This window comes from Lithobates pipiens, unplaced genomic scaffold, assembly GCF_037356315.1.
Source record: "Lithobates pipiens isolate NorthernLeopardFrog02 unplaced genomic scaffold, aLitPip1_a1.2 Scaffold_18, whole genome shotgun sequence".
Taxonomy (NCBI): Eukaryota; Metazoa; Chordata; class Amphibia; order Anura; family Ranidae; genus Lithobates; species Lithobates pipiens.
The window spans coordinates 459,862,849-459,888,127 of record NW_027507758.1 but is presented as its reverse complement, the minus strand read 5'-3'; the positions used below and the strand labels follow the sequence as shown (position 1 = coordinate 459,888,127).

General features: G+C 43.2%; 1 protein-coding gene across 2 annotated transcripts in view; it reads right to left on the bottom strand.

Annotated features, from left to right (window-relative positions):
* The window catches only part of HPS3 (HPS3 biogenesis of lysosomal organelles complex 2 subunit 1), a 70,578-nt gene extending 46,854 nt beyond the window's left edge, over nucleotides 1–23,724 (bottom strand). The window contains exons 1-6 of one of the 2 annotated variants that reach the window (XM_077488262.1): nucleotides 23,533–23,724; nucleotides 20,979–21,396; nucleotides 19,587–20,072; nucleotides 17,757–17,943; nucleotides 3,483–3,568; nucleotides 185–374 (exon numbers count right to left, since the gene is read on the bottom strand). In XM_077488262.1, coding sequence (XP_077344388.1) covers nucleotides 185–374; nucleotides 3,483–3,568; nucleotides 17,757–17,943; nucleotides 19,587–20,072; nucleotides 20,979–21,195 — 1,166 coding nt within the window. In that variant the 5' untranslated portion in view covers nucleotides 21,196–21,396; nucleotides 23,533–23,724. The remainder of the gene's footprint in view (nucleotides 1–184; nucleotides 375–3,482; nucleotides 3,569–17,756; nucleotides 17,944–19,586; nucleotides 20,073–20,978; nucleotides 21,397–23,532) is intronic. The other variant, XM_077488261.1, reaches the window with a different exon arrangement.
* Between the last annotated feature and the right edge of the window lie 1,555 nt (nucleotides 23,725–25,279).

Genomic DNA, 25,279 nt, shown 5'->3' with positions numbered 1-25,279 from the left:
ATTTACACACACAAATGAATTAGCCAGAGCAGTGATTTAGCATTGTAACTTATTTTTTATGTGATGTCCCAGTCCCCAAACAGAGTAAACAAATACAAACCAACACAAAAACTAAACTAAAATAGAACAATTCTAAAAATGTTCTACATTCATTCTACTCCATGCTCTATAGACAGTAGAATACCTTGTGATGACGTGCAGTAATTGAGGAGTGAGGACAGCCTGCTGGGACCTCTCTGGGTACTGATAAACAGAGATCAGCTGTATATTGTTCAATAAACTGTACAAGTAGCCAGCATGAGGCATGGAGAAGAAACAAAATAGGCTTAGCAGGTCTATCTTGGTGCTGATTTCATCTGCGATAACATGACTTTCTGTTTCAAAAAACACAAAAAACTATTTTGGTGGTTGTTACTTTTTTTGCACCAATACAGAAAATCAATCACGTATAAGATTACCAATAAGTGAGGGCCAATATTTCATCTCCGAGAGCTTAACAAATGCAAACATGAAAACAAAAAACTGTTCTTGTAGCTCATATCTTCCTTTATTACATTTGTGGAATTTAGTTTACATAGAGACCATTTTACATATAAAGCCCTGTACAGAGAGCCAATCATTATGGAGCTCACTCTGTATAGATTCAAAATATGAAGAATACTGTCATCACAGGGTAGCACTGTGGACAGTACGAAGGGGTATACTATGCCATGCCCTAATAAATGTTTACCCATAGAGAGAAAAAAGGAATGGACTTCACAGGCATATTTAAAAAGTTTTACAATTTTATGTATGAAAAAACACAGACCATTTTTTTAAAAGAACATAAATCAATCATTGAAAGTAACTAAAATAGGATTTATATCTCAGATGACCAACTAGCAGCCGAGTCCAAAAGGACTTGGACTGAACTGGGGGGCCCCAGAGAAACCTAGGAGGTAACAATACCCCAAAGGGGATAATATATAAAAGTAACCTGAAAGGGTGTAACCTAATCCTAAACCAGGTATTTATAAAGTCAGTACATACATACATACATACATACACACACACACACACACACACACACACACACACACACACAGTGCCTTGCGAAAGTATTCGGCCCCCTTGAACTTTTCAACCTTTTGCCACATTTCAGGCTTCAAACAAAGATATACAATTTTAATTTTTTGTGAAGAATCACCAACAAGTGGGACACAATTGTGAAGTGGAACGAAATCTATTGGATATTTTAAACTTTTTTAGCAAATAAAAAACTGAAAAGTGGTGCGTGCAAAATTATTCGGCCCCTTTACTTTCAGTGCAGCAAACTCACTCCAGAAGTTCAGCGAGGATCTCTGAATGATCCAATGTTGTCCTAAATGACTGATGGTGATAAATAGAATCCACCTGTGTGTAATCAAGTCTCTGTATAAATGCACCTGCTCTGTGATAGTCTCAGGGTTCTGTTGAAAGCGCAGAGAGCATCATGAAGACCAAGGAACATACCAGGCAGGTCCGTAATACTGTTGTGAAGAAGTTTAAAGCCGGATTTGGATACAAAAAGATTTCCCAAGCTTTAAACATCCCAAGGAGCACTGTGCAAGCGATAATTTTGAAATGGAAGGAGTATCAGACCACTGCAAATCTACCAAGACCTGGCCGTCCCTCTAAACTTTGAGCTCAGACAAGGAGAAGACTGATCAGAGATGCAGCCAAGAGGCCCATGATCACTCTGGATGAACTGCAGAGAACTACAGCTGAGGTGGGAGAGTCTGTCCATAGGACAACAATCAGTCGTACACTGCACAAATCTGGCTTTATGGAAGAGTGGCAAGAAGAAAGCCATTTCTCAAAGATATCCATAAAAAGTCTCGTCTAAAGTTTGCCACAAGCCACCTGGGAGACACACCAAACATGTGGAAGAAGGTGCCCTGGTCAGATGAAACCAAAAATCGAACTTTTTGCCCACAATGCAAAACGATATGTTTGGCGTAAAAGCAACACAGCTCATCACCCTCAACACACCATCCCCACTGTCAGACATGGTGGTGGCAGCATCATGGTTTGGGCCTGCTTTTCTTCAGCAGGGACAGGGAAGATGGTTAAAATTGAGGGGAAGATGGATGCAGCCAAATACAGGACCATTCTGGATGAAAACCTGTTGGAGTCTGCAAAAGACCTGAAACTGGGACGGAGATTTATCTTCCAACAAGACAATGATCCCAAACATACAGCAAAATCTACAAAGGAATGGTTCACAAATAAACGTATCCAGGTGTTAGAATGGCCAAGTCAAAGTCCAGACCTGAATCCAATCGAGAATCTCTGTGGAAAGAGCTGAAAACTGCTGTTCACAAACACTCTCCATCCAACCTCACTGAGCTCGAGCTGTTTTGCAAGGAAGAATGGGCAAGAATTTCAGTCTCTCGATGTGCAAAACTGATAGAGACATACCCCAAGCGACTAGCAGCTGTAATCGCAGAAAAAGGTGGCTCTACAAAGTATTAACGCAAGGGGGCCGAATAATTTTGCACGCCCCACTTTTCATGTTTTTATTAGTTAAAAAAGTTTCAAAAATCCAATAGATTTCGTTCCACTTCACAATTGTGTCCCAGTTGTTGGTGATTCTTCACAAAAAATAAAAATGTTATATCTTTATGTTTGAAGCCTGAAATGTGGCAAAAGGTTGAAAAGTTCAAGGGGGCCGAATACTTTCGCAAGGCACTGTATATACACACACATACACAATATTATTAGTCTATGTGTTATTGTGTAGAGGCTTTAGCCCAGAACATTTTTAGAGGTTGACGCTCAAAATGTTTTATAACATATCATGGACTATATAAAATAAATGATTATAGTCACTTGACTTATTCTTTTACTGATGTGTGCTTCATTTAAAGTCCCAATCTTGTTCTCTCCCTTTGTGAATTATTGATAGGGATGGAGGCAAACATATTTACAAGCTTGCACTTTCATATTGTTATATTAAATATTAACATCTGTAGATTAGCCTTCAGAGGTAGTTAAAAGTGCTCAATTGTTTTGTCTCAATTTTAGCAACAGTCGAGATATCAGCTTAATAGGGAGAACCTTTTTATTGAGTTGATTGACTCAGATTTGCCATGTTTGCTATGTGAGAAGGAACAGTAGAGTGAAACCACCGTAAAGCTAGAAACAGTACATGTATAATTACACTTTATACGTAAAAGTGTTTTAAAAACATTAGCACTTGGCGATGAGATTATTTTCAGCAAACTGATCTACACATATATCCAACTTCCATCTACGTCTGCTCTGTGTCAATTATGAGTGCTCCTCAAAGCAGTCTACTGAAGAAGTTCACACAGCGAGCTGCTACATCGGGTGAAACAGAAGCAGACGGCAAAGAAAATAAAGGACACTGGATCAAATCAGATTAAAACTGTAGATTTAACCGATGAACAATGTGTCTGAAAATCCAATTAACATTAATAATAATGCATAATATAAGTTACCCGTTTTGTACATTGGCATAAGCTGCAAGGAGTGCAATCTTGTATATTCAACACTGAAGCCATCTGCAAAATCTGGTGTAAACCTCCTATGTAAAATATCAAAGATTAATAATTTTAAAATTTCGTATACTTTTTTTGAAAGTCATCTAATAAAACACCTATGGCAAAAAAAATAAAAAAAAAAATATTAGAAAATCTATGCAGGGTTTGGTTATGAAATGTACAGTATAGTTATTATGCTACTTCTTCCTACAGTTGTGAAAAAACGCTGCACACAGCAGCTTTTCACACCCGAGGTAGAAAATCTTTGCTGCAATAAACTGTTCAAATAATGGTCACAATATCTATAATCACCATCCTGGTCAGTATATGATCGGCATGGCATCTGCATGCTTTCCATGTGTTTGAGGATTTTGTCCAGTTCCTGCAGCTTCCTCCCACATACCAAAAACATGCTGGTAGTCTAACTGGCTTTTGTCCAAAATGACCCTAGTGTATGTATGTATGTATGTATGTATGTATGTATGTATGTATGTATGTATGTATGTATGTATGTATGTATGTATGAGGACCCAAGACTTAAAAGCTCCCTGAGGACAGAGACTGATGTGAATGTACAGTATGTAAAAAGGACTGCATAAACTGTCAGCACCAAATAAATACCTGTAATGAATAATAAAATATCAAATATTGTAAATAGTTATACATATATTCTTTCAAATTAGCCCTAAAGCTCACACTGTAACTACCAATTATATAATATATATATATATATATATATATATATATATATATATATATATATATAAAAACTTTTAAAATAGGATTTTTATAACCGCTTACCTGTAAAATGCTTTTCTTGGGAGTACATCACGGGACACAGAGCACCATAGTAATTAGTATGTGGGATATAGCCACCTTCAGGTGATGGACAGTGGCACACCCTTAACAGGAAATTGCCTCCCTATATAACCCCTTCCATACCGGGAGCAGCTCAGTTTTTGTAGCAAAGCAATATACATATACCCCAGAAAAGAGGGGAGGGACCTCTGTGTCTCGTGATGTACTCCAAGAAAAGGATTTTACAGGTAAGCCGTTATAAAACTCCTATTTTCTTTAAAGCGGTAGTAAACCCGCTGAAATTTTTTTTTTTCATACCTGCAAGGGAAAAGGCATAATGAGCTAGTATGCACCGCATACTAGATCATTATGAAATGCTTACCTTAGAACGAGGCCCCGACAACTCGCCCGACACACGCCGAGGGAGCTGACATGTTCCCTGGGCATGTCTTCCGGATATCGCGGCTCCGGCGCTGCGAGTGGCCGGAGCGGAGATATAGTCACTCCCGAGCACGCGCACGGGAGATTTGTTTCTGGCAGAGTCTGGCGTCTGCCGTGGTCCAGCAGAGAAATCCCTGTGCGCATGCGCCGATGCAATCAGCGGCTCTTTGCCAGGGGATCATCTCCTAAACCATACAGGTTTAGGAGATATATTTGTTATACCTACAGGTAAGCCTTATTATAGGCTTACCTGTAAGTAAAAGTGAAAAAAAAAAAAAAGACTTTACTACCACTTTAACTTACATCACGGGACACAGAGCACCATAGTAATTACTATGTGGAATGTCCCAAAGCAATGCTATTGGAGTGGAGGGAGACACAACCCGTAGGGCACCGACAGACTTGAGGACCTATATTACTGCCTGCAGCACACTGCGCCCACATCCACTTGATAAAACCTGGTGAATCTATGGACTGCAGACCCAGTTGCGGCCTTGCAGATCTGAGCCATGGAGGCTCAGTGATGCACTGCCCCAAAAGCACTACTGCTCTAGTAGAGTGCGCTTTGCCAAAAAGGTGAAATCTTACCCTTTAACCATTAGGCCTGCATTATAAAACTTGTCGAATCCACTTAGCAATAGTGGATTTCAACGCTGCTTGTCCCTTCCTAGGACCCTCTGGCAGCACAATAAGACATCAGTCTTTCAGACCTGATCTGTTGTCTTTAAATAGACCTTGCCCGCTCTCACTACATCAAGACAATGTAGCGAGTTCTCTACCATAGAACATGGTTTTGGAAAAAACGACAGTAAGACAATATCTTGGTTTAGGCGAAAATCTAAAACCACCTTAGGCAGAAAACTTGGATGAGGACCCAACACAAACCTGTCCTTGTGAATAATTAAATATGGCTTCTTTACAGGAAAGAGCAGCCAACTCTGATACCCTTCTGCAGAGGGTATAGCAACCTGAAATACTATTTCCCTTATCAGAAGGACCAAGGGAGTATGCTGTAATGGTTCAAAGGACTGTTTTTGCAATACCGACAAAAAAATGAAGTATAAGTCCCAAGGGTTCAAGGGTGGTCTAACTGGCAGAATAAGCCACATTACCCCTTGTATAAAAACCCCCAGACAAAAGAATGCGAAGCAAGCGGTCTTTGAAATAGGACCGATAAAGCTGAGACTTGGCCCTTAATAGTACTCAAGGCCAGCTTCAGTTGTACTTTTAGCAAAAACAAGAATTCTACCCAAGTTATATTTCCGAGGGTGCCAACCCTTGGATTCACACCAGGAAACATAAGCCCTCCAGACTCTATAATATATGACTCTGGAAGCCGGCTTCATTAACCCCCCCCCCGGCGGTATTCCCGAGTCTGGCTCGGGGTGGAGATTTTATACCAAAAGCGGTAACCCCAAGCCAGACTCTGGACCGCATCGCTGAATGCAGGGAGACTTTACTTAACCTTCTCCCCTGAATCCAGCGATGTCCCCCCACTGTATGAGCGAGGTGTCCTCCGCTCGATGCATCACAGAGCCGATCTCCATTCCCTGTGAGCGTTGCGAAGCACGGGGACGGAGAGTGGCGCCAAATTCAAAAAAGTGAAACACACACATTGCTGTATGTAATTATTTCACAACTCCTTTGTCCCTAGTGTTCTGTCCAGTGTCCTGCATGCAGTTTTATATTATAAAAACTGTTCTTTATGCCTGGAAACTGGAGATTGTCCATAGCAACCAAAACTGTCCCTTTACATAAAATGGTTTTAGACCAGCTAGAAAACAGCGATAATAAATTGGAATCACTCGCAGAATTGAGCGATAGTGATTTGTGGGGAGATCCGTCATCAAATACTGAAAAGTAATGACAGTGACAATTCTGCAACTGAGCAAAATTTCAGTGTTTTTCATTTGATTACATTATTGAATAATTTTTATTATTGTTTTATTATTTGGTATAATTAAAGTTATTATAATTTCATTTTTCAAACTTCATCATACCCGGGATGTCTGCTAGACTCTGGTTTGGACAGATTTAAGTGAGTTATTCCTAAGAATTACAGGACAATATAAAACGCCAAATTTTCATCCAAAATAATAATTGTACCGCTTTCAGCACCTAAAATCTGAAATAATCATACCGCCAAAGAGGTTAATGAGGGTAGAAATCATTGACCCGAAGAGACTACGTCTCTTCAGCATGTTGGCTTCAAAAGCCAAGCTGCCAAACTTAAGCCCCATACACACTAGTAGTTTTTTTCTGCTGAGTTTTTCCTTCAGGTTTACCAAAACCATGAAGTGCAAGGGCATGCCTGATTGCATACAAATTGAAACTCCTAAGGTTTTACCTCATATTATATGGTTTTGGTAAATCTGAAGGAAAAAAAAAAAAAAATCAGCAGAAAAACTGATAGTGTGTATGGGGCTTTAGAGTTTTAAGGTAGGATGGAATATCTGCCTCCGTGAGAGTAGGTCTGGCCATAGTGGAAGGGACCATGTATCCTCCACTGCCATCTTTACGATTTCTGCATACCCGGACCTTCTGGGCCATGCTGGGGCTACAAGAATTAATGGCTTTCTTTCCAGCTTGATCCTGCAAAGAAGGCGTGGCAGCAACTGAATAGGGGAGAAAAGCCTAAAAAAGTAAAACTGACCCCATGGGGTCACCATGCATCTGTCTTGCATGCGAGTGGATCCCTTGTCCTTGACATAAAGTTGACCAACTACATGTTGAACCTGGATGCCTAAAGATCTACCTCCAGGATCCCCCATCTTTGGCATATAGATAGAAAGATTTCGGGGTGAAGGGACTACTCCCCCGGGAACAACTGCTGGCGACTCAAGTAGTCCTCCTGCCAAATCTCTATTCCCAGAATGAAGACTGCCGATAGGCAAGGAACATCCTTTGACACCCAAGCTAGAATATGGTCCACCACTCTCTGAGCTGCGTGCCCCCTAGTGCCCCATTGGCGACTGCTATAGACCACAGCTGTGGCATTGTCAGATTGGATCCCGACAGGATAATCCGGTAACCTGAATGTTTATGGCTTCAGAGCCAGACGCGCTGTCCGAATCTTTAGGATGTTGATGGGCAAGGCTCTTTTGGTTCTGGACCGCTGTCGTCTTTACCGGTACTGCTCCCCAACCTGAAAGGTTGGCATCTGTCGTTACCACTTTCCAGGTAACTGGTATGAAGGATTTCTCCTTTTGCAGATTCCCGGATACCGAGCACCAACTGAGGCTCTGGGACACCTTTGGGGACAGCTGCATTGGCAAATCTAGAGCTTGACCCATTTTGTTCCAAGCAGACAGGATACTGTTTTGCAACAGTTTTGAATGGAACTGGGCATAGGGAACCGCTTTTCAAATAAAGCCACCATCTTTCCTAACAACCTCATGCAAAAGTGAATGGAGGGATTGCTTTTCGACCTTACCATCTGCACCACCTCTCTTACGATTTAGATCTTTGCCTGAGGCAAGAACACGTTTTTCTAGGCTGTGTCTATGATCAGACCCAAGTACTCGAGCATTTTTGATGGTTTTAAGGAAGACTTTTCTAGGTTGAGAATTCAACCCAGATTTTTCAGGTATTTGGTTGTAATGTGCATGCTTTGCTCCAAATGGGCCACCGACTGTTCTATTAGCAATAGATCATCTAGATACGCCAAGACAGTTATGCCCTGTGTCCTTAACCTGGCTAGAGGTGGAGACAGAACTTTTGTAACACACCTGGGGTGCTGTAGCTAGCCCCAAGGGCAAGGATACAAAATGAAAATGCTGCTGTTCTACCTTGAACCGCAGAAACCTTTGGCGAGTGGGAAATATAGGGACATGTAGATATGCATCCCTGCTGTCGATAAACGACAGAAGTTCTCCTCCATGTAGGATAGAAACTACTGACCTGATCGACTTCCTGTGAAAAGAGCGGATCTTCAGGAACTGCTTTAGATTCTTTAGATCTAGAATGGGTCTGACATCTTGATTCGGTTTTGGTACCGTAAAGAGGTTTGAATAAAACCCCAAACCTTACTCTTCAGTGGGGATTTGTATGATCACCTCCTGAGCCAGTAATGGGTCCGGTGCCTGAAACAGAGATTGCCTTTTTCCTGCATCATTGGGAGCGTTTGACCTCAGAAAACGAGACAGTGAAAAGTTCAGAAATGCTAGTTTGTTCCCTAGAGTCACTGTGAAAAAGACCCAACTGTCCTGAATTTCCTCTTGCCAGACTTCTGAGAACTGCAGAAGTCTTCCCCCCACCCTGGCGAGCATCGCATATTAGCACATTATGTTAAACTTACCTTAGGCTGGGTTCACAGCAGGGAATTTGTTTTAGGCATGAATCAGGCCCACATTTTTGCCCGAATTCAGACTTCAAACTGAGCCAAAGACGCACAGGACTCCTGTGCAATGCGCTCCGCAGCCTCCATGGAGATGTGTGAATCGGCTCCATTGAGAGCCGGGCACACTCTCCTGTCATGCCAATTGGATGCAGGGAAACAAACATCCAATTCGCACTAGTGTGAATAGACCTTAAACTAAGCCGTCCTTCGCCGAGATGTCAGAGCTGGTCGCCGCTTCCATCTTCACCTGTACCTGTCTTGCTTATGGGTTTACGGACTCTGTCTCTGTAACTGGCCAGAGCCGCAAAGATGTCACACTCCCACACATGCGTACAGGAGCTGCCGTTTACGGCACAGAGCTCTGAAGGAATGGCACTGTTGGCCGTTGTTTTAGAGCGCATGCGCAAGTAATGTCACTGGCTGCATGTACAGTAAATATCTTCTAAACGGTGCCCAATTGGGAGATATTTACACTACCTATAGTTAAAGAGGAAGTAAACCCTGATGAGTTTACTTCCTCTTTCATTCCCTGCCAAAGGTAAAGCATAATGGACTACTATGCATCGCATAGTAGCCCATTATGTGTCACTTACCTGACACAGGAGCCAGTGATGTCACCACTGTCCCCTGTAGTCCGGTGCATCCATCTTCTCGGCGGGTCTCGCTGCTCCGCCACTGTCATTCGACGAAGCCGCGATGACGTCACTCCCGCGCATGCGCACAAGAGCCGCCACACATGCGCCGTAGACAGCGGTGCCTGTCTTTCGGCAAATATCTCCTAAACCGTGTAGGTTCAGGAGATATTTCTAGGACCTACAGGTAAGCCTTAATCTAGGCTTACCTGTAGGTCACAGTGTGTTGTAAGGGTTTACAACCACTTTAAGCCTTATTATAGGCTTATCTATAAGTAAAAGTCAGTGATAGAAGTTTAAAGGGGTTGTAAACCTACGCATTTTTTCACCTTAATGCATCCTATGCATTAAAGGGATGGTAAAGTTAAATTTTTTTAAATAACAAACAAGTTATACTTACCTCCACTGTGCAGCTCGTTTTGCACAGAGTGGCCCCAAACCTGCTCTTTTGGGGTCCCTCGGTGGCTGTCTCTGCTTCCTCCCGCAGGTATTTCTCACGTTCATGCCAGCTTCCTCGCATGGCAAGAAGCACCTGCGGGCGCGCTCCGGTGATACAGCTGGTGGCTATAGCCACTCGCTATATCAAACGGCCCCGCCCCCCAGCATGCTGCGTCATTGGATGTGATTGACAGCAGAGGGAGCCAATGGCTGCACTTCTTTTTAATCCATCCACTCCAGCCAATCAGCGGCCAGGCTGAGCGGCGAAGAGGACGGCGGGGGCGAGCGCGGGATTTTTCGAGGGGTCAGGTAACTAAAACGGGGGGGACCGGGGGCGCCGGCAGTGCTAGATGTTTTTTTCACCTGAATGCATTGAGGTGAAAAAACATTTACCTTTACAACCCCTTTAAGGTTAAAATACTTCTTCTAGTGGTCAGCCACCCCCCCCCCCCCTCGTTTTACTCACCTGAGCCCTGGAATTTCCCACGGCGGAGACATGCTCTTCCGCTGCCTGGGGTTCTCGGCTCTTGATTGATAGAAGCGCAGCCATTGGCTCCCGCTGCTGTCAATCAAATCCAATGACATGGTGTCAGGGTCGAGTCAGTCATTCTGCGTCTATGGATGCAAATTCTGGACTCCGGGGTGCTTCTCCTAGGGGGTTATACAATGCAGGGAGGAGCCAACTGCGCCGTCGGGGGACCTCATAAGAGGATGATCAGGGCCACTCTGTGCAAAACGAAATGCACAGTGGAGGAAAGTATAACATGTTTGTTATTTAAATAAATAAAAACAAACAAACAAAAACATACAAACAAAAACATACAAACAAAAACATACAAACAAAAACATACAAACAAAAACATACAAACACACGCGCGAAGCTTTACACTCACTGATTGTAATGTCTTATGTTCTTAATAAAAAAAAGTTTACAATCAGTGATTGTAAAACTTCGTTTTTTTAACCAGTTCCCCATCGCCGTATTGTAAAAATGACGAAGGCAGGAACTGTTCCTCCCTCCGGGTGGACGTCATATGACGTCCTTTGCTTCCCAGCATTGTGGCGAGAGCTCACTCGCCGAATCACTGGGGACCCGATGCGCGTGCCGGTGGCTGCAATGTCCGCCGGGCACCAGCGATTGCCCAGAAACAGAGCTGGGACATGGATCTGTGTGTGTAAGCACACAGATCCACTTCCTGTCAGGGGAGGGGAGAACTGATCGTATGTTCCTTGTATAGAGGAACACCGATCGGTCTCCTCCCCTCCTCAGCCCTCTCCCCCCACAGTTACATTCACTCCCTAGGACACATTTAACCCCTGCAGCACCCCCTAGTGTCAACCCCTTTCCTGCCACTCACATTTATACAGTAATCGGTGCATTTTTTTTTTAATAGCACAGATCGCTTTATAAATGAATGGGCCCAAAATAGTGTCAAGTGTCCAATCTGTCGGTCGCAATGTAACAGTCACGATAAAAAAAAATAGTTCATAGCGCAAAAAAATAAACACAGGAGGTGATCAAATACCACCAAAAGAAAGCTCTATTTGTGGCGGGAAAAAAAACGATCAAAATTTAATTTGGGTACAACGTTGCATGACCACGCAATTATAAAATTGTGTCAGCGCTGAAAGCTGAAAATTGGCCTGGGCAGGAAGGGGGTGAAAATGCCCTGTATTGAAGTTGTTAAATAACAAACATGTTATACTTTCCTCCACTGTGCAGTGGATTTGCACAGAGCAGTCCATATCCTCCTCATCTATGATCCTGGCCCCTCCCTCCTGTTCAGTGCCCCCACAGCAAGCAGCTTGCTATGGGGGCACCCAAGCCGAGTCACAGCTCCCGTGTCCATTCAGACACGGAGCTGTGGCCCGGCCCTGACCCCTTTCAATTCTAAATGGCCGACTGACTGACAGCAGTAGGAGCCAAATGGCATTGTGCTGCTGTCTGAGCCAATGAGGAGGGGAGTCCCGGATGGCCAAGACATTCCTGCAACATTGTTGGAGCTAGAGGGACCTCAGTTAATTGTTAGGCGTGCTGAAGGGGGGGGGGGGGGGGCTGCTGCACACAGAAGACTTTTTATCTTAATGCAAAGAATGCATTAAGATAAAAAAAAAAAAAAAAATACTTTCTGCCTTTAAAAGTGGAAGTTAAAGTGCTTGTAAAATGGTACAAAAAACCCTGAAGTTTTATTTTTACCTACAAGTGCCCTTATAATAAAAGTTGAACTGTAAGTAAAATATCTCCTAAAATGTGCACCGTCTAGGAGATATTCTTGCAAGCAGCAGCCGGTGACATCCCGGTGCATGAACTCTGAAAGAACGGCATACCCGCATATTACGAGATTGCCTTGCAGGTGGAAATATTATATTTACCTTTATTTTTTTCTTACAGAGTTTACTACCACTTTAAGAACTTCATTTTATTCTGTTAGCACAGCACTTTATGTATAAAAATGTATAAAAGCAAATTATATATATTGTAGTCTGGGAATTCTGCGTTGTGCATTTGCGATACTTAATTTTTTTTTTTTTTTTTTTTTTTTTTTAAACGCACCCTAGCTTCCAAAAATATCTAGAAAAAAAAAAAAAAAAAAAACACACACAACAAAACATTTTTTAATATAACCTCTCAGCATTTTTCTTGTTTTCCTTTGAGAGTTTTTTTCCTCCAACGGTCCTGTCAGTTCAGATTTTAGTTAGTTTTCTGATTTAGTCATCTGCAGGTACAGGGTTTTCGGCACAGGCAGTTATTTTAAAGCAGAATAAAACAAATCAAATTCAACGGTTTCCCAAAACAGGTACATTCAAGGTATGCCATGAATGACAACTGTCACAGTTGCTTGTGTTCTCTACCAAACTGTCAAGCCAAGAAATGTATGATATAATAATCGATCACATGTGCAGCACCTTGGCAACCGCAGATCAAACAGAGGCTACAATGGCAGCCTTTGTGGCTGTAAACTATAGGAGGGTTTAGTCCCAAGTTAAATCAATATTCATAAACCCTTTAAAAGCGGAGGTCCACCCATGGCTGCAAAAATTAAAAGCCAGCAGTTGCACATATTGCAGCTACTGACTTAAAAAAAAAAAAAAAAAAAACGGACACTTACCTGTCCTGGAGTTCAGCGATGTTGGCACTGCAGCTGATGTTTCCATCAGCTGTCAGGTGCATGTCGCCTCCATTGCGAGAAAAGGAACAGAGTAGTTTTTCAGCTTCATGCCGGGAACCCTACTGCGCATGCCAGAGGCTCCGCTTCTCTTTCTTACTGGCCCAGCGACAGGAGGAGGGAGCCCCAGCCGTGAAATCAATAGCCGCGGCTGAGGCTCCCGAAGTGGGTGAAACATACCTGTGAAAGACAGGTATCCTGTCCCTCCTCCGGTGCCACGTGACATGGCACCGAAAGGGGGGGGGGGGGGGGGGGTGGTGGTACAATGAGCGGAAGTTCTATTTTTGGGTGGAACTCTGCTTTAAGATGCATTTACAGCTATGTGTCTAGGTTTGTTGCAATTTTGTGGTGGGTTCCATTACAATGCTCCTACCACATGGACACATAAAAAAAAAAAAAAAAAAATGCAAAACATCTCTCCGAACATCCTGCTGGCATTGACACGGTGTAGGAAATATGTGACATTTCAGTTTCAGGTACCGTAGGGCCGCATACAGGTTTATTTGTATTATTCTAGAGAATTACTGTACCACCAACAGTGCACCTGGTAGGAAACAGACGTGTGGAAATCACGTATCCTGATGGGTCAGTCACTGTTAACTATACGGGGGAAGATGCACAGAATTTTTTTTCTTTTTATAAAAACTGCCTTAACCACTTGCTTACTGGGCACTTAAACCCCCCTCAGTCCCAGACCAATTTTCAGCTTTCAGCGCTGATGCACTTTGAATGACAATTGCGCGGGCATACAACACTGTACCCAAATGAAATTTTTATCATTTTTTTCCCACAAATAGAGCTTTCTTTTGGTGGTATTTAGTTACAGCTCGGAGTTTTATTTTTTGCTAAACAAACAAAAAAAGATGCAAAAAAAAAAAAAAAAAAAATCATGTTTTAATAGTTTGTTATAAAATTTTGCAAACGGGTCATTTTTCTCCTTCATTGAAGTGCGCTGATAAGGCGGCACTGATAGGCTGCATTGGTGGGCACTGATGGGCTGCATTGGTGGGCACTGATAGGCTGCATTGGTGGGCACTGATAGGCTGCATTGGTGGGCACTGATAGGCTGCACTGGTGGGCACTGATAGGCATAGTTAAGGCGGCACTAATAGGCACAGATAAGGCGGCACTGATGGGCAAAGATGGGCACAGATAAGATGGCATGGATGGGTGGCACGGATAAGTGGCACGGATGGGTGGCACGGATGGGCACTGATAGGTACCACTGATAGATGGGACTGATGGGCACTGATAGGTGGCACTGATAGGTGGCTCTGATAGGTGGCACTGCTGGGCACTGATGGGCGGCACTGGGGTGCAGCACCTTTGAGGCACATTGTGGGCACATTGTGGGCACTGTGGGTGGCACTGCTGGATGGCACTGTGGGTGGCACTGCGGGCACTGCTGGGGGGCACTTACTTTTATTCAGGATGGCACTGCGGTGGGCAGGTGGGCACTGGCAGGGGGCAGGTGGTCAGCTGTATTGCTGGCCGTGATCGGGACTGATGTCCCGATCACGGCCGCCGGTGATCGGCTTTTTTTTTCTCTCCTCGCGCTGTCAGCGCGAGGAGGAATAATAGCCGATTACCGGCTCCGTTCTATCACATGATCAGCTGTCATTGGCTGACAGCTGATCACGTGATAAGGGGTCGGGATCGACCCCTTGCACGGATCGGTGATCAGGCGAGTCTCACGGACTCGCCGATCACAGAGCGCGCCGCGCGCGCCCCTCAGGGCGCGCGCAGGCTGCTCGTACCCGGGACCACGTCAATAGACGTAGTCCCGGAAAAGTAGATCCGCGCTAATGCCGTCATTTGGCAATAGCGCGGATCCCAAGTGGTTAAAGTGGATGTAAACCTACTGTCAATTTTCAAAGCATTAGCAGAGATAGAGCTAGGAGCCACGCAAGCTTCTCGATTCTCGGTGGGAAGAGTCGTGACGTCAGAGGACGCCTCCGCCCACCGCTACACTCCCACGGCCAGAGCGTGCAGGAGAGGCAGATCGCGTTATGGTAAAAGTAGAGCATGCTCACGTCCCCCTTTCATACACATCAATGTCCTTTGACAGTGGGGGATGATCTGTGCGATGGGACAGCTGTGAGCACCAATTTCCCCCCATGCCTGGCTTATCTGTTTCTCTCCCTCCCGCAGCTTTCACCTGGGAGGGTGCGAAGAGGGGAAAAAAAAAAAAAAAAAAAAAAAAAAAAAAAAAAAAAAAAAATCAGTGCTCCCAGCTTTCTACGTCGCACCGATCATCCCCTACTGTTCTCCATTTAGACCCCTGACATGTCACCAAAACCAAAAAAACATGTCACCAAAACAGGGCTGATAAAAATATTCCAAAATTGTAATAAAATGAGAGATAAAATATTTAAAAAATAAAACCCCACCCTCCCATCATTGTTAGAATAGTACAAAAATAAGTTGTAAAAAAAAAAAAAAAAAAAAAAAAAAAAAAACAAACAAACACACACACACCTTAAAAATAAATAATTAAATTGTAAAATAAAAAAAAATAATCTGACACTGTCCACTATCCTGACACCATTCTGCATGTACTACCCACCACTGTAGACTCCGCATTCCTGCAAGTCGCACCGCATTGCTGTTCAGATCACATGCAATGTCTGTGCGATGCGATTTCAGCCAAACTGTATGGCTGAAATCGTATCACATTCGGACCAAACAAGCACAGGACCATTTTTTTGGTCTGCACCAGAATCGGATTGCATGGGTGTTCACACCTATGCAATCTGATTCATGTCCAAACTGTCAGCTTGCAGTGCGATATGCGAGCTGAAATGGGGGTGTCGGTAACATTGTATGACACTCCCCAACAGTTTGCATACAACAGTGTGAACTGATGTGCGAGTCGGACGCGATGTTGGAACCTGTAGTGGATTTGCAAGGTTCCCGAATCGCACCAGTGTGAACCGAGCCTTGGTGGAAGCAGCCAGGTGACATTTGTAGGCTGTATGCTTTGAAGCTCGGTTCACACTGGTGCGATGTGGGAACCCTGCAAATCCACTGCGAGTTCCCACATCGCATCCGACTCGCACAGCAGTTCACACTGCCATTTGCAAACTGCTGGGGAGTGTTATACAATGTTAACGACACCCCCATTTCAGCTCGCATATTGCGCTGCGAACTGACAGTTAACACATGAATCAGATCGCATAGCTGTGAACATCCATGCAATTCTGGTGCAGACCAAAAAAAAAAAAAAAAAAGTCCTGTGCGAGTTTGGTCCGAATGTGGTGATATCAGCCATACTATCTGTATGGCTAAAATTGCACTGCACGGACATCGCATGTGATTTGTACTGCAGTGCGGTGGGAATCACATGTGATCTCACACAGCACACTGGTGTGAACTGGCCCTAAGCTCATTCAGCCTTATTGGGTGCAATTAGAAAAAGTGACAAATACACCCCTCCCCCACATAACAAATCCTGGTGATGGAAAGGAATGTTGCAAGTGTGATCAGGTGACCTCAGAGACACATTGCACTATAACAATCAGATCACTGGATGTTCTACTCTGCCCAGCTCCGACTACATACATGTCCCCTAAATCACTTGTCTGTGTATATTCTGCTGGCTGTTCACTGCAGCATACATTTCCTCTCACCCTGATCACATCCCATGATGAGAAACAACCAGTCAAAAAACACAGTAAAAGCAGCCAATCCTGGGAGAGCTGGAGGGGGATGTGAATCGCAAACTTTTTACACAGGATGTGCCTGTCTCAGGCTAGTGCACAATCACCTGTCACTCACAGCAAGGGGGGGGGGGGGGGGGGGGATTTGACAAAGATTTTCTGTGTTAGTCAAGATTTATCTCACTGAACAATAAAAGAGGATTGCTCAGAGATGGAATAACTGTGTGGCAAGACTGGGCTCAAATGATAAGAAATCTTATTCTCTACATCATGACATATATATATATAAAAAAAAGTAAATAAATTATAATTTTTATATATATATATATATATATATATATATATATATATATATATATATATATATATATATATATATATATATATATATATATATATATATATATATATATTTTTTTTTTTTTTTTTTTTTTTTGGGTTTACATCCACTCTAAGCATGCAACTCTTCTTCTGCCCTGTTTACAATAGTGTTTTGTCACATAAAAAAAATATACTCAAATAGGGTAAAACATTTTGAAACACTAATGCAGTGTACACGCGGTCAGAATTTCCAACAACAAATGTTCAATGGGAGCTTGTTTGTAAACTTCAACCGTGTGTAGGCTCTATCAGACATTTGCTGTCAGAATTTCCGACAACAAAAATTTAAGAGCAATCTTATCTACTGGGCCTGCCAAGGAAACTGTGGCAGAAAAAAATAAATAAAAAATAAAAATACACCACAAAGTAACAATTACCTGTAGAGCAAATAGCGGACATGGAAAGTCGTTAGTGGATCTACGGACAATCCAGTGGATTCTGGAGTGATCACAATGCTGCAGGATTTACATTCCTCACCAATTAATTCCACGGGTCTGTCAAACACAACATAGTCTTCACACTCCAATGAATGAGATGATTTCGGGGGTAGTACGTCTTTCTTACCTACAGAATAAAAAATACTGTGTGAGTACTTACAACACGCTTTTCAGAGATGATAGCAAAAAAACTAAGGCCGCGTACACACGCGCGGACTGTTCGCCCAACTTTGTTCGTCAAACAATCCGACAAACAGTCCGCTCAAAATTTGCATGAGCGGACTTGACCACACACGATGAACGAACAGTCCGCTGAAAGCGTGCGCGATGACGTGAACGGCACGTACGACGGGACGAGAAATACGACGTCCAATACACTGCAATGCAACCTTCGGCGTGTAAATCCTTTCTGAGCATGCGCAAAACTTAGTTTGTCGAACAAGCCTACACACGAGCGGACTGTCCGCTGAAACCAAGTTTCAGTGGACTGTCTTACGGAAATTCCGAAAAACTTTGTTCGTCAGACTGTCCGCTGAAACTGTCCGCTGAAGCCCACACACGAGCGGACTGTCCGCTGAAACACTGTTCAGCGGACAAAGTTGGGCGAACAGTCCGCCCGTGTGTACGCGGCCTAAGTGGAACTCCATTCAAAGACAAAAAAAAAAAAAAAAAAAATAGCCCATTAACCACATGAGCTTCAGAAGGTTTTACCCCCTTTATGACAAGGGCATTTTTGCAATTCAGCACTATGCTACTTTATATATCAATCAGTTTTATTGAAGTACAAGATACTATTGTGTAAAGTACATTATTAGAAGAATAGTGAAAACAAATGCTCAAGTCGCTGTAATTACAAAGATGTACTTACTCCAAAAGGACCAACAAAGATAATACATCTTGTCCTAAAGTGGGAAGATCTTAACCTTAAATACTCTGACGAGAGATTACTGTGCTACGTTAACTGGAAATTGTTCGGTCATACAACAATGTAAAATTTTGTACACAATTACATTAACAAAAAAAAAAAAAAAACACACAACACACACACACACACACACACACACACACACACACACAGTATTTTCTACTTTCTGTTATAAAACATATCCACAATTTTTTTTTTCAAAAATCTAAATTTCTTCTGAATTTTAGGACAAAATTTATTGTGCTGCATGTCTTTGCTTAAAAATGAATAATGAAGAAATCCCAATAAGTGTATATTGATTGATTTGTGCACAATTATAGGGTCATATATATTCAGTATACATATACTGAAAATGTATGCAGCTATGACGCTATACTGGTAATGGTGGTGATCAGCAACTTATAGTGGGACTGTAGTGTGGTGTGCAGTTTTTCTCCATTGTTTAGAGAAAAATCAAGTCTGCCACCAGGCTTTCCCCAGCCTGTGACTACAAATGAGCTAATCTCCCAATCACTGAGCCACTTTCCCCTAGCAGCACGTACCTTGTCAGCACATGAACTGAATGGCTCCTCTGCCAGTCTGGGCTCTGCTGTCCAGGGTTTACAAAAGGCTGATGCCAGATCACATCCAGGTACTTACACTACTCACATTTGAATAAGACTTAACCCTTTTCTGACCAGGGGCCATTGATGTCTAAGCCAAATTGAGCAGTATCATTTAATAACTACGTCTAATTTGCATATCTGAATCCAGAAGTTTGCTGTAAGCTAGTGGTAAATGGTAAACAGAAATACATTAGGTGGTGTGAAACAAAAAAAAAGAAAAAAAAACATATGGCATGTCACCTTTCTCTTGCAGTTTTCCCAGATCCGGAATAGCAGTGGATATGTCTGGCAATACCTCTTGATGTTCAGATGTCAGCCTGAACACTAGAACTTCTAGATCACTTATTATGCCGACATGATTGACACAAAAATACACCTCAGCAGGCACAATCCCAGAGACTTGTAAAACCAAGGATCTTTCAAAATCTAACACTGGCGTGCCATGAACCGGGATGTACTTCATACTAAAAATCAATAGCTTGTTCTTGCACCCAACCAGGAGATCTCCTCGCACAGGACAACATGAGAGACGGAGAGGGTCCTCAGAAAGTGGCATCTCGATAATCTCCATTTGGTCTTTTGATGAGGCAGGAGACCGAGTATCCAACTGGAGTCCGACCATTCGCACACTGACACGGGAGCTCCCTGAAGATTGGCATCTCCAGTTTACATACGTCCGCAGAGAGGAAATGTTATTTTTCTCCTCAATGGTTACCAAGTAATCTCCTGGGGGACAAAAACATTAAAAGGGGTGTAAAAACACAAATATAAAAATAAAATTTCTACTAGAATGCTTCTACCTAGTTATTCATTCCATTTCTGTAGTGGGAAATCTAACATTTTGTATTTTTTAGTTTATTCTTGACCCTTTGCTTAAAATATGTAAAAAAATAGAAACATTGTGCCATTTACATGTCCTTAACCACGTACAGACCGGACCATTTTGCTGGTCAAAGACCAGACCACTTTTTGCGATTCGGCACTGCGTCGCTTTAACTGACAATTGCGTGGTCGTGCGACGTGGCTCCCAAACAAAATAGACGTCCTATTTTTTCCCCACAAATAGAGCTTTCTTTTGGTGGTATTTGATCACCTTTGCGGTTTTTATTTTTTGCACTATAAACAAAAATAGAGCGACAATTTTGAAAAAAAAAAAAAACGCATTATTTTTTACTTTCTGTTATAATAAATATCCCCCAAAAATATATAAAAAACATTTTTTTCCCCTCTCAGTTTAGGCCGGTACGTATTCTTCTACATATTTTTGGTAAAAATCGCAATAAGCGATTATTGATTGGTTTGCGCAAAAGTTATAGCGTTTACAAAATAGGGATAGTTTTATGGCATTTTTATTAATAATTTTTTATTATTTTTTTTACTAGTAATGGCAGCGATCAGCGATTTTTATTTTTATTGTGACTGCGACATTATGGCGGACACATCGGACATTTTTGACACATTTTTGGGACCATTGTCATTTCTACAGTAATCAGTGCTATATAAATGCAGTGATTCCTGTGTAAATGACACTGGCAGTGAAGGGGTTAACCAGGGGGTGGCAGTTTTTTTTGGATAGAGTAGGGGAGGGTCATAACCCTTGTAAGATTTTTCAGGTATCAAAAGGTTTCTTACCTACTTCACTGTAATGCATCTGAAGCACTTTCCCAAGTGTGTTAAAGCTGCAGAGAGGTTGGCACAGCTCTTGGCAGACCGTGAACACTTCCACCTTACATCCTCCGGCACAGGTCACAAACACACTATCCCGGCCACAGCAAAATACCTCCGGTGCTTGCTTGGTTTGCACAATCCGCTGGGAGCCAAAAGGATGGCAATTGTAAACCTGCACCATTGTGTCGCTTGTGAGGGTTTCCAAGTGAATTCACAGCAGCCGTACAAATGTTACCAGATTCTGTAGTTTTGCATTTTTGTTCTTTGGCTGGATGAGCTTCAGTGGCCGGAGAAACATGGAAATGACCTAGAACCCAATTTGAATCTGTCTGGATACAGCAGGTAACTGAGCCGGCAAGTAAAGTCCTCTGCAATCCTGTACCTAAAGAAAAGAACAGGGAAAACACATTACACTCCAACTGCTCACCAGAGCTCCCACCTCATCCCTTTAAACCCGAACACATATGAATTACACAAGTTCTGAGGCTAATTGAATGCAGATAAGACACCAAGTGAGTTTAATTACCGCCTTAATCAGCCACAGACCCTGTGTAATTAATATGTGTTCGGTTTTAAAAGGGATGAGGTGGCAACCCTAGCTCTCATGCTGCTCTATGTATCCTTCATCTATTTTTATTGTATAAGGAAAAGGAGTGCGGCCTCTATAGTGAAATGCTAAGGGTAAAAATAATTAAGGGCTTGTACCATCATCCAGGAATCTAGAGAATCTATGAATTGCCCCCATGCCTTTGTGGTAGCCTGGTTGGGGACCAGGCTTCCAACCCCCCTCTCTCTCCATCTTCATTGTAGAAGAATCCAGACCGCTGTCTTGTGTGGTTTAAATATAAACCCAAATTTAATAATCGTATATATGTTACACTTTAGCAGCAATGAGAAAAGTGCTCAGTTGTTTACACTTCAGGATATACTTTTATCATTTATGCAAAGAAACAGGCTAACAAATGATGCATCCCTCATTAATACCAACCAAACCCACTTCTGTGACCCTCTGGACCTCCACAAGACAGTCTGTTCACATGTGCAACCAGGCAGTTGAGCTACAATTTTACTACCCCTTTCACAACCGCCCACTTGAACACAGGCATGCAGCCATTCGGGAATTAACACATCTGTAGCTGCAATGCTGTGCTTCATGGGCGCAGTAATAATTGATGAGCATTTTGCAATTGGGGGGGCATTACCAACGTTGAACTCAAACCATGCAAGTCTGTGGGGCTGCCCCACAAAATGAGCAAAACTGCAGAATGGCACTCACAAGGTTAAAAAACAAGCAGTGAGGAGGCGAAATATGGTTTCCTCACTGCCTATCAGTGAGAAGACAAGATCACTTTTTAGAGGGGTTGCAATGGCTGTTGTACATGCAAACGAGCCCTTGCAAGTTCACTTGAAGCAAAATAACCCAGAGTCTCTCCTACGTGTTCCCACATAACCTCTACCTTTCACACATTCTTGTTTATTAAAGCAGAACTAAAGTTCCGTGGTCACTCACTGTGAGCAGGCAAGCGTTTTAGTATAGAAGAGACATACAACATCTCTTCTGCAATAAAATACACCTACCTGCCTGCTCACAGTGTTCTTCAGAATGTAAACGGAGCTGCACATGCGCAATTTACAGTCCCAGCTCGATCCCTGTGTGCCAGTGTCCTGTCAAATAGTGTCCCCGTCGGATAGTGTCCGCTGTGTACTGCGCATGCGCAGTACACACGACAAGCAGATTCCGAAAAGATGCGAAGATGAACAGCACCTGCACCATAAGTCCAGGTTCAAGCCCCACCATCCAAGTGGACATAGAGTTAGAATATAAAAGAGCCGAGCAAAGCGAGGCCGTGCCCAAAGCGTGGCGAGCAAAGCGAGGCCGCGCCCAAAGCGTGGCGAGCAAAGCGAGGCCGCGAGGGGCCCTCTATGTGCAGCCCTATGTCCACTTGGATGGTGGGGCTTGCACCTGGACTCACAGTGCAGGCGGCGTTCATCTTTGGAGATTTTCCGAATCTCCTTGTGCACCATACTGCGCAAGCCCTGCGCAGTACACAGCGGACACTATTCGATAGGTGGACATTTTTGGACAGAACACCGGTCTACGCTGGCCAATGAAGATTACCAAAGACCTGCACACAGAAGAAGATGACAGCCTCGTGGGGGACAGGGACATTGGAAGAAAGATACGTTTTGCACCCTTTAATTCCCTGCAAGGTTGGAGGAGCTGGAGGGAACAAAACCATGACCACCAGGTCTGCAGCCTGACTGAAGTCATGTTCAGGATTCCCCAGCATGGTTGTAGAACTACAAATCCAAGCAGGAATGCTGAGCTCAGTAGTTCCCCAACAGCTGGAACACCATATCCTGCAAAAAAAATAAAAAATAACTTGTCCTGGTGTGGGACATCTGTCCTGGAACAGCATGCGGTTTCCAGAAGTAATCTGTAAACTATGAAACATAAAACAATATTATTTTGCATGGTCTCTTAGCAAGATGAGAGAGGCAACACTGACATTCTTACCCTATACGCCATGACTGCTGTGCTGGAGCCCCCGCCACACTGTAATCTAGGACTTCAATGCATGTACTGACACAATGCTAGAGGAAAATTCAAAGTGGGTGACACTGAGTGGAACAGCACACTGCATGACCATCCAAATCAATCACATCCCCCTCTTCCTTACACAGCATGTGACGCCTATTACCAGGTCACATGACCCAGGGCTATGGCTGCTGCTACAGAAAATAATGCAGCCCTGCATGCCTTTAGACGTGCATTCACATTGCCTGCTGTGTACTCCCTATCTAGGGACAAGTCTACACAGGGTCAGCCAGTGCTGTGAGAAAGAAAGAACCACAGCTTCCCTTTAGATAGACATTCTCATTGCTTGCATCATATGCATTGCGCAGTGTTACCTAATACAGTCCCAATACCTAAGATAAGGTTTTTTTACCTTATGTCTTGTTATTTCATGTACATTATGTTCCTATTATTCACATCAACAGGCTGTGTTGGTTTAAAAAGAACAGGAGAGGACACAGTTTTAGGCTGGGTTCACACCCAATAGCGATGCGGCTCCCAGCAGGGGTTCGGTGCATCCCCTTTCAACGTTTCAGGCCCGATTTCAGCCTGAATTTTTAACTGAATAGGACCTGAAACAGGCCAAAAGATGCACAGGACTCCTGTGCAGATTGCACCATAGATATGTGAACCGGCTCCATAGAGAGTCAGTCAAAATCTCGTCCTATTGCGTATTGGATGTGTAAATTCACATCCAATTCGCAGTGGTCTGAACCCAGTCTTACACAGTGCAGCGTGTTGTGAATCACTACAATGCATTGTGCTGAAGTGCATACTATTGTCATGTTGTGACATGTCAATAAAGTTGAAAAATATATATTCAGTGTCTTTCAGCAGATGTTTACATGTAAACACATATGGAGAGATTACCCATAGTCAGGGACAGATTTGCACCCCTGGATTTTTATTATACAGGATTTATATAGTGCCAACAGTTTGCACGGTGCTTTACAACAGTACCGTTTCAAAAGAATTCAATACGGGAAGAATCAGAGGGCCCTTCTCGATAGAGCGAATAATCTAAGGGGAACAGACAGTTCACCTTCAGGGGTACATGTCCGTCCCTAACTGCAGGTGATCACTCCATGTACAATTACATACAGACAGCAGTGGACAGTGTCGGCCCGTCATTGATTAGTACAGGCTTCCTGTCCATGACTGTGAAAGAACCACTGTCTCCATGTAAGTCCACAAATCCAAGAAAACAGCCCCTCCAGGAATGGAGAAACCCAGGTGCAGGAATGGCATATACTTGTAATGCCGCGTACACACGATCGGAATTCTCGTCGGAAGAAGCTCTGATGGTTTTCCCAATGGATTTCCGTTCAAGCTGTCTTGCCTACATGCGGTCACAACAAATTCCGAACGCGGTGACGTACAACACGTAAGACGGGACTAGAAAAAGGAAGTTCAATAGCCAGTAGCCAATAGCTTCTGTCTCGTAGTTGAATCTGAGCATGCGTGATTTTTTGGCGTGTCGGAATTGCATACACACGATCAGAATTACCTTTAGAAAGTTTTTCCATCTGGAGAATTGAGAACATGCTATCAATTTTTAGCTGGCAGGAATTCGGACAGCTAAATTCTGATGGAGCATACACACGGTCGCATTATCCGATGAAAAGCTTTTCATCTGTCTTTTTCTGGCCGGAATTCCGACCGTGTGTATGCGGCATTACAAATAGTT